Below are 13,509 nucleotides of genomic sequence, written 5' to 3' on the forward strand. Positions count from 1 at the left end.
CACAGCCAGTGACCCAAGCCGGGAATCGAATCTGGGACCCTGGAGCTGTGAAGCAACTGTGCTAACCATTGTGCTACCATGCTACCGTTCGGAAGTATTGTTTCCACTTATATATAAAAGATATTTATCACCCAACAAACGTCGCAACAGTAGAGCCATGAGAGATGACAGCAAAGCAGTGCCATGGAATCAGATAGCATAGAGGGCGGCCACTTAGCATATCATGTCTGTCCTAGTTCTTTGAAGAGCAATGAATTACTAATTCCCTGTGCTTTTTACCCATTGTCCCGATTTTTCCTTTTCAAGTATTTATCTAAAGCCTTTTTGAAAGAACATCCACTGCCTTTTCATTTAGTGCATTCCAGCTCCCAACGACTCACTGCATAACCAATATGGGGCGTGTTATTGAAAATATGGAAAGATGTGTCATTTGAAACATGGACGTTTGGCAATATCTGGTCTGAGAGAAACATGAGAGGATACAGGGAAAGATCCCACAAAGGGTTAACTGCAGCTGCAAAGAGCAGGATTGTAAAATGCAGATATCCTTAGTCAAGCAGGCATAGCAAACACACAGGATTTTGTTTGAAGGTAAAAACAATGGTTCACACCTTCATTGAAATTAACTATCTTAGTAAGCAGCTGGAAAGGAAGGATGAGGTTCAGTTGAATTTGGTGACAATTCTAGGTGTGAAACTTTGCTAATACCAGGTAAATTAAAGAAAACTGGAGACTATCAATCTACGAGAAACATAATTCTAAGCCAAAATCAAAGTCAAAATTATAAGCTGAGGACACAATTGGAAAATAAAACTATAGAAATGACAGGAACCAAAGCAAAATTCACACCTCTTGAAACCAAAGCATTTTTGAATATCACAACGGAACTTTGAACATCACAAAGGAAACAATGTAAATCAGATATATGAGATGAAGTTATGTCAAAATGAATACTTAGTTGTATTAGAATGTTTAGATCAAAGATACATTTTACAATCAAAGTGATGAGTTACTTTACAAAATAAAGTCATAAAAACTAGAAAACTGTTAGAAAAATATATAAACCCGAAGAAAGGGGACAGCAGGCAGAACCAGAACTCAGAGGGAGAGAGAGAAAGGCGGAGAAGCAGAGAAGGAACAAGCAGCTCAGAGTCAAATTACAGTCAGCTCGGCCATGGGAAAGGGACAGGGCAAAGCAGCCGAGCTAAAATAGTTAATATATCTAAGGAAGACTAGAATTTAAAGAGGAGGCAGAATCAGCTCAGAGTCAGCTCAGAGATAGCCAGCAGAGCCAGCTCTCACAGCTCGGTACATGGGAAAGATAGGACACAGCAACCTAGCTCATTAGCGAATGCATATAAAGAAGACCAGATTTTAAAAAGAAGATTAATTGTGAAGTTGGGCCTGAAGGTCCCTTCAACCAACCAGAAGGATCCAGAAGCAAGATCTTTTTACCTTTCTGTAAAGCCAGTAATTGCAGCTTTTAAAAGAAAAAAATAAAATAATAAAATAACTTAATTTAACCTGAAATAGTGGTTATTCCAAAGTCTACTTTACATATGCAGCAATGCGGGACTCAGGATCGATGTTACTAAGTAGTAAATAGATTAAATCTTCGGTGAAGGTATGGGTTATACCGGGGGATAACTTGAAAATATATTTTGACCTGAATAGCACCTACCGAAGCCTGCATCGGTGGCGTGGAAGTTACTGGAAACCATCATTAAGGAAGAAATATACTTTTGTTTGGAAAGGCAAGGGTGAATCACGAAGATTTTACTGAAAGCTAATTGTGGCTTTCCAATCGCGGGCCAGGCCACCGTCGGGGCACTTCCCGGGGCCAGATCCCCCCGCGCCCCCCCGAGGCCGCCCGCGCAGCCAGGCAAATACCTGGTGTAATATACGCCGACGGGACTGGCCAAAAACGGGCGGCCACTTGGCCCATCGCGGGCCGGAGAACCGCCGGGGGGGCCGCTGCCAGCGGCCGCCGACCGGCACAGCGCGATTCCCGCCCTGCCAAATCCCTGGCGCCGGAGAATTCGGCAGCCGGCGGGGGCGGGATTCACGCCACCCCTCGGCGATTCTCCAACCCCACGTCCTTATGTCCTTATGTCACTTCTGATTCTTTTACAAAGTCTTCACATCTGTGTCCTTTGGTTACTGACGTTCATGCAAATTGCAGCTGTTTCTCCATATTTACATTATCTAAACCACTTGTTATTCAGTTTTCCCTTAACCTTCTTTGCTCCGAGAAGGATCCCAACTACTCTAGTTCCCATCTCGACCAGCATGTCAGCAAATCTCCAAACTTCCCAATGTTTTGGTGCCTTTATTGATGTGTGCTATTCAAATTTCATGAAATAGCATATAGCCAAATAATCAGCAGAGATAAGTGAAATGGCTCAATTCCATCAGGTATAGAATGGACTGCGCATTTCAGACATATCATACAACAATAAAAGGGTTCCTTGCAAGGCCATAAATTGACTATCAATTACACGGAACATGCAACTAAACCAAATAGTCATTTAACAGTAATAGCAGAGTACTGTTTCTTTAGTGTAACCAAATTAATTGTCACTGCAGCACCAACTTCAACATACACATATTATTCTTGACTCCATTACTCATTTCACACCAAAGACACAAATATTGTCAGATGTACCTGTAAATTCATTCTTTCCTATCTTAGCAGGTTCAGATTCTGGGGTTGGTTTGAACAGATATGGAAAGTCAGTGACTGGCAGCTCATAGTCTGAGATTGAACTGAACACATGACGAGGATCAGAGGTTCGCACATCACGGCCAGCTGGGGATAAGAAGGAACCCAGATAGAAAATTCTTAATGTCAAGTGAAAATAATCCCGGTGTTTTATCTTTCTTATAAATTTAAAGAGCCCAATTCGTTTTTTTTCCAATTCAGGGGCAATTTAGCATGGCCCTTCACATCTTTGGGTTGTGGGGGTGAGACCCACGCAGACACGGGGAGCATGAGCAAACTCCACATGGACAGTGACCTGGGGCAGGGATCGAACCCACGTCCTCGGCACCGTGAGGCAGCAGTGATAAACATTGAGCCACCATGCTGCCAATCAAAGTGTTATTTTCATAAATACAGTTGTATCTCTAGACATTAATGTAGCACAGGCATAGTATGCTGTCATATTAAAAATAATTAAATGCATCCCAAGTAACCAAAAACAGCATATAATTATACATTCCATTCAATACTAAGTTACACTAAATGTAAAAATTATTCAATTCAATATTATTCATAACGATTTATATAATTGTGATATGACAACAGAGACTCAATGCAGCAACATTACTTCCAATATGTAAAAGTTAATTATACTACCCAATAAACTTCACAATAACATCATGTCAGGTTGACAGACACTTTATAGCCAAGGACAGTGTCTAAAATTTACAAAATAAGCATGCTGAGCAAATAATCAACAGTGATAACAAAAATGCTTCATATCCATGAAATGTGCATTAGTGGGCTCATTTTATATGCTTTGTGCAAGGACAATAAATGCCTTCCAAGAAGTTCATAAGAGAGTGGTATGATAGCAGATATTCCATGCAGTAACATTGCTTCCACCACATAAAGCGAATTATCAACAATAAACTTCACAACAGCACAGCCTTAATAGGTTGAGACATTCTAGCCAAGCACAGCCACAGAGCTCCATGAAATAGAAATATTATTGACCAAAGAATCCAAGTAAGAAGCAAAATGCATACATTTTAGGATATATGCAGTGTATAATATAATTCATATAATTTGTGCCACAACACTGAATGAGTTGCATGCAAGGCAGTGAACTGACTATCACATTTAATTGCATTGTAAAGGTGTGGCATAGCACCTACAGCATGTGTCTGATCTTCCCTTGCTTTAGCACAGATCTCAACATGCACTTTTTATCATTTACTCCATTCCTGAGTACATGATCGAGTCAGAAATATTGTCAGAAGTACCTGCAACTTTTTTCTCTCCTATCTTTGCAGGTTCAGATTCTGGGATTGAACTGAACACATTAGGGGTGTCAGTGACCGGAAACTCATATTCTGAGATGAAACTGAACACGTTGCGAGTGCCAGGAGTTCGCACCTCATCGTCTGCAGGGGATAAGGAGGAAGCAGGATACAAAATTCTTATTCTCTCTTGAAAATGACTCCTGGGTTTTATTGATGAATGTATTCGATTTACCAGGCAGTATTATATTGAAAGACAATTGGTATTGTAATTTCACACTGTGCATCAAATAACACATTTCATACTGACAAGAAATGGTAATATTCATCTTTGGCAATATTCCTATCATATTTTTTAAACTGTTGAGGACGAGGGAATAGTAATTAAAGCAAGGGACAGCGGGACTGAGTTTTAAATGGTAAGGAGCTCAGAAATGCTTCATAGAATCATAGAATCCCTACAGTGCAGAAGGAGGCCATTTGGCCCATCAAATCTGCATCGACCCTCTGAAAAAGCACCCCAGCTCGGCCCAGCACCCCAACATATCCTCGTAATGCAGTAACCCCACTTAACCGCATGTCATTGGACAATAAATGGCAATTTAGCATGGATAATCCACCTATCCTGCACATCTTTGGTCTGTGAGAGGAAAGCGGAGATCTCAGAGGAAACCCCCGCAGACATGGGGAGAATGTGCAAAATCCACAGAGCCAGCCTCCCAAGGCCGGTTCCCTGGTGCTGTGAGGCAGCAGTGCTAACCACTGTGCCACCATGATGCCCTCAGGCTGATGTTTCCATCCTCAACTGTACTGATAAAGTGGGATGCCAGAGCTCCAGGAGAATCAGGGGGCAGAGGTGAGTGCAGTGACCATCACTAAGGAGAAGGCTCTGGGGAAACTGAAAGATGTGAAAGTGGATAAATCACCTGGACCAGATGGACTACACCTCAGGGTTCGAAAGGAGATAGCTGAGGAGATTGTGGAGGCACTGGTGGTGATCTTTCAGGAATCACTGGAGGCAGGGAAGGTCCCAGAGGACTGGAAAGTGGCTAGTGTAACACCGCTGTTTAAGAAGGGAGGCAGAAGACGGGGATTTATAAGCCGGTTAGCCTGACTTCGGTCATTGGTCAGATTTTAGAATCCATTATTAAAGATGAAATCGCGGAGTACTTGGAGGTGCATGATAAAATAGGACTGAGACAGCATGGCATCGCCAAGGGGAGGTCATGTCTGACAAATCTGTTAGAGTTCTTTGAGGGAGTAACAAGGAAGTTAGACAAAGGAGAACCAGTGGACATGATTTATTTAGATTTCCAGAAGGCCTTTGACAAGGTGCCGCATAGGAGACTGTTAAATAAGTTAAGAGCCCATGGTGTTAAGGTAAGATCCTGGCACGGATCCTGGCTGACTGGCTGAATGCAGAGAGTGGGGATAAAGGTTTTTTTTTCAGTATAGCAGCCGGTGACTAATGGTGTGCCTCAGGGGTCTGTGCTGGGGTGACAACATTTCACAATGTACATTAATAATCTGGAAGAAGGAACTGAAGGCACTGTTGCTAAGTTTGCAGATGATACAAAGATCTGTAGAGGGACCTGCAGTATTGAGGAAGCAGGCGGGCTGCAGAAGGACTTGGACAGGCTAGGAGAGAGGGCAAAGAAGTGGCAGATGGAATATAATGTGGAGAAATGTGAGGTTATGCACTTTGGAAGGAGAAATGGAGGCAAAGACTATTTTCTAAATGGGGAAATACTTAGGAAATCAGAAACACAAAGGGACTTGGGAGTCCTTGTTCACGATTCTCTTAAGGTTAACGTGCAGGTTCAGTCGGCAGTTAAGACGGCAAATGCAATGTTAGCATTCATGTCGAGAGGGATGAGGGGGGGATCTTATTGAAACTTACAGGATACTGCGAGGCCTGGATAGAGTGGACATGGAGAGGATGTTTCCACTTGTAAGATAGACTAGAAGCAGAGGACATCATCTCAGCCTAAAGGGGCGATCCTTTAAAACAGAGATGAGGAGGAATTTCTTCAGCCAGAGGATGGTGAATCTGTGGAACTCATTGCTGCAGAAGGCTGTGGAGTCCAAGTCACTGAGTGTATTTAAGACAGAGATAGATAGATTCTTGCTTAATAAGGGGATCAGGGGTAATGGGGAGAAGGCAGGAGAATGGGGATGAGAAAAATATCAGCCATGATTGAATGGCGGAGCAGACTTGATGGGCCGAGTGGCCTAATTCTGCTCCTATGTCGTATGGTCTTATGGTAAAGACATTTTCACTGCTGGACACCATTGTAATGCAGAAGAATTACTCTCATTTTGTTTACTTTGCAGCAATATTAATTCCACAAAACCATGCATTGACTAATTAATTCAACAATATTCAAAAAGTTTCGTACAAAGTGATGAACAAGAAATTCCAAGTAGCAACACTATTTTTAGAACAAAGAACAAAGAAAAGTACAGCACAGGAATAGGCCCTTCGGCCCTCCAAGCCTGTGCCGACCATGCTGCCCATCTTAACTAAACTCTCCTGCACTTCCGGGGTCTGTATCCCTCTATTCCCATCCTATTCATGTATTTGTCAAGATGTCCCTTAAACATCACTATCGTCCCTGCTTCTACCACCTCCTCCGGCAGCGAGTTCCAGGCACCTACTACCCTCTGTGTAAAAAAAACTTGCCTCGTACATCTCCTCTAAACCTTGCCCCTTGCACCTTAAACCTATGCCCCCTAATAATTGACCCCTCTACCCTGGGAAAAAGCCTCTGACTATCCACTCTGTGTATGCCCCTCATAATTTTGTAGACCTCCATCAGGTCGCCCCTCAACCTCTGTCGTTCCAGTGAGAACAAACCAAGTTTATTCAACCTCTCCTCATAGCTAATGCCCTCCATACCAGGTAACATCCTGGTAAATATACATACTGTGTAAAATATATTTATCTTACAATAAGCATCATATTAGTGAAGCCATTATAAATTGAAAGACTCCTTACAGCCGAGCAATTTCTAAAACATAAATTATGGAATTATACAGCCCAGAAAGTGACCATTCGGCACTTCATTTCTCTGCCAGTACTTGGAAAGAGCTATCTTATTTGTTTCATTTTCATGCTTTTTCCCCATACCCAACATTTTACATCTTCAAGTACATTTCACTTTTGAAAGTTACCATTGAAACTACCAGTCAGCCTATCGGGCAGTGTTTTCAAGATCACTCACTGTGTGCAAAAACTCTTCATATGTCACTTCTAGTGCTTTTGTACATTACCTCACACCTGTGTCCTTTGGCTACTGCCCCTCATGCCAGTGAAAAGGTTTTTTCCCTATTTACTCCATCTAACCCTCTCAGAACTTTAAACGTGTCTATTCAATCTCCCATCCGGGTTCGTTGCTCTAGAGCAGAACACCTCAGCTTCTCTAGTATCTCCGCAGAGACAGCAGTCCTCATCTCTACTAATCAATGTTAGCAGACCAATCCACAATGCCCCCTCACAATTCCTTAATATCCTTCCCTCGTGAAAATAATCCCTGTGTTATTCTGCTAAATTAATTTGTATTCTGGACATTAATGTAACACAGGTGTAGTCGTCAGTTATTTTACAAATAACTAAATTATTATGTGCCAGGGTTTAGAGAACACCAAAGTATATCATGGAGTTCACCTGACCCACAACTTTGAATAGATTTTGATTTTGGGGCCCACTTTACAGGTGTGCTGCAACAAAGATCTAAAGTATTTTTTAAACACAAACAATTTTTATTCTATGAATCCAGTTAACATTTTATAAACAACAGTAAACATCTTAGCAACTACCAACACTGATTCCCCTCCCCCTCCAAAGATACAGTACGCTATAGGTAACCCTTAGTAACTGTCCTAACAACATCCATAAGTCAAAGACCCTTTTCAACAAAGACAGTATGTTTGCATTCCTTACAGAAACAGGTATTACTCTGAAATCATCAAGTGATCTGGAGACATTCTTTAGCATGCAGAGAGAAAGACTAAAATACACCTCCTTGGTTTGAATGCAACCCTCCAACTGAAAACGAAACTAAATCTCAGAACCAAAAACAGCTTCCAGCTCAAAACTAAAGTAAAAAGCAGAGCCAGAGCCCAGCACCACCCACACACTAACATCACTGCAGCCACTTGAGAAGACAAACATTTCTTAAAGTGACATTCCCATGACACCTCCCCCCAAGAAAAAAAATAAACCACCCGCTTTAAGATGTGGTTTTAGGATTTTTCACCTTTTCACTTTTTTTTAAGCAAAATTGACAATAAATACACCTTTTTGTAAACAAAACAAAACATGCAAACATTTATAATAACATAGTCCATTGTAGTTCTTCTTCCTCCACCGAACCTGCTTCTCTTCATCATATTCGTGACAAAGCATCGGCTATCACGTTTTCTCGTCCTGCCACATGTATTATTTTTTAATGAAATTGCTTCAACAATCAATTCCATCGAAACAGTCTTGCATTGTTATTCCGGAATCGCTCCAAAAACATCACTGGATTATGATCAGTACATATAATTGTTTCAGACGAATTGCTGGTAATATAAATTTGAAAACGTTGTAAAGCCAGCACCAAGCTCAAAGTATCCTTCTCAATCGTTGAATACTTCGTTGAAACCGGAGAGACATAAATATCCTGGCCGCGAGGTTTGCTAGTGTCACACGGGAGGGTTTAAACTAGTATGGCGGGGGGTGGGCACGGGAGCAATAGGTCAGAAGGTGAGAGCATTGAGGGACAACTAGGGAATAGGGACAGTGGGGCTCTGAGGCAGAGCAGACAGGGAGAAGTTGCTGAACACAGCAGGTCTGGTGGCCTGAAGTGCATATGTTTTAATGCAAGAAGTATTATGGGTAAGGCAGATGAACTTAGAGCTTGGATTAGTACTTGGAACTATGATGTTGTTGCCATTACAGAGACCTGGTTGAGGGAAGGGCAGGATTGGCAGCTAAACGTTCCAGGATTTAGATGTTTCAGGCGGGATAGAGGGGGATGTAAAAGGGGAGGCGGAGTTGCGCTACTGGTTAGGGCGAATATCACAGCTGCACTGCGGGAGGACACCTCAGAGGGCAGTGAGGCTATATGGGTAGAGATCAGGAATAAGAAGGGTGCAGCCACAATGTTGGGGGTTTACTACAGGCCCCCCAACAGCCAGATAGAGGAGCAGATAGGTAGACAGATTTTGGAAAAGAGTAAAAACAACAGGGTTGTGGTGATGGGAGACTTCAACTTCCCTAATATTGACTGGGACTCACTTAGTGCCGGGGCTTAGACGGGGCGGAGTTTGTAAGGAGCATCCAGGAGGGCTTCTTAAAACAATATGTAGACAGTCCAACTAGGGAAGGGGCGGTACTGCACCTGGTATTGGGGAATGAGCCTGGCCAGATGGTAGATGTTTCAGTAGGGGAGCGTTTCGGTAACAGTGACCACCACAATTCAGTAAGTTTTAAAGTACTGGTGGACAAGGATAAGAGTGGTCCTGGGATGAATGTGCTAAATTGGGGGAAGGCTAATTATAACAATATTAGGCGGGAACTGAAGAACATAGATTGGGGGCAGATGTTTGAGGGCAAATCAACATCTGACATGTGGGAGGCGTTCAAGTGTCAGTTGAAAGGAATTCAGGACCGGCATGTTCCTGTGAGGAAGAAGGATAAATACGGCAATTTTCGGGAACCTTGGATAACGAGAGATATTGTAGGCCTCGTCAAAAAGAAAAAGGAGGCATTTGTCAGGGCTAAAAGGCTGGGAACAGACGAAGCCTGCGTGGAATATAAGGAAAGTAGGAAGGAACTTAAGCAAAGAGTCAGGAAGGCTAGAAGGGGTCACGAAAAGTCATTGGCAAATAGGGTTAAGGAAAATCCCAAGGCTTTTTAGACGTACATAAAAAGCAAGAGGATAGCCAGGGAAAGGGTTGGCCCACTGAAGGATAGGCAAGGGAATCTATGTGTGGAGCCAGAGGAAATGGGCGAGGAACTAAATGAATACTTTGCATCAGTATTCACCAAAGAGAAGAAATTGGTAGATGTTGAGTCTGGAGAAGGGTGTGTAGATAGCCTGGGTCACATTGAGGTGTTGGGTGTCTTAAAAAATATTAAGGTAGATAAGTCCCCAGGGCCTGATGGGATCTACCCCAGAATACTGAAGGGGGCTGGAGAGGAAATTGCTGAGGCCTTGACAGAAATCTTTGGATCCTCACTGTCTTCAGGGGATGTCCCGGAGGACTGGAGAATAGCCAATGTTGTTCCTCTGTTTATGAAGGGTAGCAAGGATAATCCAGGGAACTACAGGCCGGTGAGCCTTACTTCAGTGGTAGGGAAATTACTGGAGAGAATTCTTCGAGACAGGATCTACTCCCATTTGGAAGCAAATGGACGTATTAGTGAGAGGCAGCATGGTTCTGTGAAGGGGAGGTCGTGTCTCACTAACTTGATAGAGTTTTTCGAGGAGGTCACTAAGATGATTGATGCAGGTAGGGCAGTGGATGTTGTCATTATGGACTTTGGTAAGGCCTTTGACAAGGTCCCTCGTGGTAGACTAGTACAAAAGGTGAAGTCACACGGGATCAGGGGTGAGCTGGCAAGGTGGATACAGAACTGGCTAGGTCATAGAATGCAGAGAGTAGCAATGGAAGGATGCTTTTCTAATTGGAGGGCTGTGACCAGTGGTGTTCCACAGGGATCAGTGCTGGGACCTTTGCTGTTTGTAGTATATATAAATGATTTGAAGGAAAATGTAACTGGTCTGATTAGTAAGTTTGCAGACGACACAAAGGTTGGTAGAATTGCGGATAGCGATGAGGATACAGCAGGCTTTAGATTGTTTGGAGACTTGGGCGGAGAGATAGCAGATGGAGTTTAATCCGGACAAATGTGAGGTAATGCATTTTGGAAGGTCTAATGCAGGTAGGGAATATACAGTGAATGGTAGAACCCTCAAGAGTATTGAAAGTCAAAGAGATCTAGGAGTACAGGTCCACAGGTCACTGAAAGGGGCAACACAGGTGGAGAAGGTAGTCAAGAAGGCATACGGCATGCTTGCCTTCATTGGCCAGGGCATTGAGTATAAGAATTGGCAAGTCATGTTGCAGCTGTATAGAACCTTAGTTAGGCCACACTTGGAGTATAGTGTTCAATTCTGGTCGCCACACTACCAGAAGGATGTGGAGGCTTTAGAGAGGGTGCAGAAGAGATTTACCAGAATGTTGCCTGGTATGGAGGGCATTAGCTATGAGGAGCAGTTGAATAAACTCGGTTTATTCTCACTGGAACGAAGGAGGTTGAGGGGCGACCTGATAGAGGTCTACAAAATTATGAGGGGCATAGACAGAGTGGATAGTCAGAGGCTTTTCCCCGGGGTAGAGGGGTCAATTACTAGGGGGCATATGTTTAAGGTGAGAGGGGCAAGGTTTAGAGGAGATGTACGAGGCAAGTTTTTTACGCAGACGGTAGTGGGTGCCTGGAACTCGCTACCGGAGGAGGTGGTGGAAGCAGGGACGATAGTGACATTTAAGGGGCATCTTGACAAATACATGAATAGGATGAGAATAGAGGGATACGGACCCAGGAAGTGTAGAAGATTGTAGTTTAGTCGGGCAGCATGGTTGGCACGGGCTTGGAGGGCCGAAGGGCCTGTTCCTGTATTGTACATTTCTTTGTTCTTTGTTCTTCTGGTGCTTATTTAATTTCTTCGAAAAATAACCAATAGGCCACTCTAGTCCTTCATCGTCTTCTTGTAAAAGCACCGCACTGTGAATGGTTTTGTATAATTTGGGACGGCCAACACAAGAGCAGTGGTTAACCCAGCCTTCAGGCAGTCAAATGTCTTTTGATACTCCGCTGTCAACTGAAATTTGCTACGCTTCTTTAGCATGTCTGTCAGTGCAGCGACCACACTGCTATAATTCGGCAAAATTTCCAGTAAAATCCACTCATGCCAAGAAATCACATTATTTCCCTTTGTGTCGAGGGTATTGGAAACTCCCCAATAACTTTTGTTTTCACATCCCGTGGGACCAGTCGACCCTGTCCGATTGTATGGCCAAGGAAAGTGACTTGGGCTTTTATAAATTCACTTTTCGCTAGGTTTACCACCAAACCCGTCTCCTGAAGTCGATCGAATAACTCCATCAGATGCTTCAAATGTTCTTTCCATGTCTGACTAAAAATTACCAGATCGTTGATGTATACCGCACAATTGGGTAATCCTGAAACAACTTGGTTAGTTGAAATGTGGCTGGGGTGTTTTTCATGCCAAATGGCATAACTTTGAATTGGTATATACCATCTAGAGTCGCAAAAGCTGAAATCTCCAACGCCCTTTCGGATAAAGGTACCTGCCAGTAACCTTTAAGTAAATCCAGTTTGGAAATAAAAGCTGATTGTCCCACCTTCTCAATGCAATCCTCCAAACATGGGATAGGATAAGAATCCATTCTTGTAACTGCATTAAACGTTCTATAGTCCACACACAACCATTTGGTACGTAAAACCGGTTTCGGTTCCATCACTATGGGTGAGCTCCATTGGCTGCAACCCACTTCAATTATGCCATTTTTAAGCATACTTTCAATTTCCTTGTTAACCTGTGCCAATTTTAAAAGGTTATGTCTATATGGATGTTGTTTAATTGGAACAGCATTTCCCACATCTACATCATGTATAGCCATTTTAGTACTTCCCAACTTATCTCCACAAACTTGCCCATGTGATATCAATAACTCTTTCAGATCAGTCCGTTTTTCCTCTGGAAGGTAACTCAACAATTTATCCCAATTTTTATGAACATCCTCGTTTTCCAATTTAATTTGAGGGGTGTCAAATTCAAAGTCATCTGGATTTGGGTCTACACTTTGAGTTAGAATCATTAAAACCTCCTCCTTTAGCTCTCCTTCCCTTTTAAAGTACCCTTTAAGCATATTCACATGACACGCTTGGTGTGTTTTCCTTCTATCTGGTGTTCTTACCACATAAATCACCTCACTTAATTTCCTTTCAATCTGATAAGGTCCACAAAACCTTGCTTTTAAAGGTTCACCTACCACTGGTAATAATACTAAAACTTTATCTCCACTGGCAAAACTACAAACCTTTGCTTTCTTGACCGCTACCCGTTTCATCACATGTTGTGCAACTTTTAAATGTTGTCTGGCCAATTCCCCTGCTCTATTTAATCGTTCCCTAAAATTGGACACATAATCCAATAATGTAAGTTCCGACTACTCACTCATCAATTTTTCCTTAATCAATTTAAGTGGTCCTCTTACCTCACGGACCAAAAATTAGTTCAAAAGGACTGAATTTGGTTGATTCATTAGGTGCATCCCTAATTGCAAACAGTACGAAAGGAATTCCTTTATCCCAATCCTCTGAATAATCATGACAATAAGCCCTCAACGTTGTCTTTAATGTCTGATACCAGTTTCTAAGGCTCCCTGCGATTCTGGATGGTACACAGTTGATTTAAATTGTTTTATTCCTAAACTATCCATAACTTC

General features: G+C 42.6%; 1 protein-coding gene across 18 annotated transcripts in view; it reads right to left on the minus strand.

The window, feature by feature from the left end:
* The window catches only part of LOC140427828 (uncharacterized), a 507,915-nt gene that overhangs the window by 186,436 nt on the left and 307,970 nt on the right, over nt 1-13,509 (minus strand). For all 18 annotated transcript variants that reach the window (XM_072513572.1, XM_072513555.1, XM_072513571.1 and 15 more), the window contains 2 exons: nt 3,988-4,128; nt 2,666-2,809 (listed from right to left, as the gene is read on the minus strand). In XM_072513572.1, the coding sequence (XP_072369673.1) occupies nt 2,666-2,809; nt 3,988-4,128 (285 nt within the window). The remainder of the gene's footprint in view (nt 1-2,665; nt 2,810-3,987; nt 4,129-13,509) is intronic.

This window comes from Scyliorhinus torazame, chromosome 8, assembly GCF_047496885.1.
Source record: "Scyliorhinus torazame isolate Kashiwa2021f chromosome 8, sScyTor2.1, whole genome shotgun sequence".
NCBI classification, from domain to species: domain Eukaryota; kingdom Metazoa; phylum Chordata; class Chondrichthyes; order Carcharhiniformes; family Scyliorhinidae; genus Scyliorhinus; species Scyliorhinus torazame.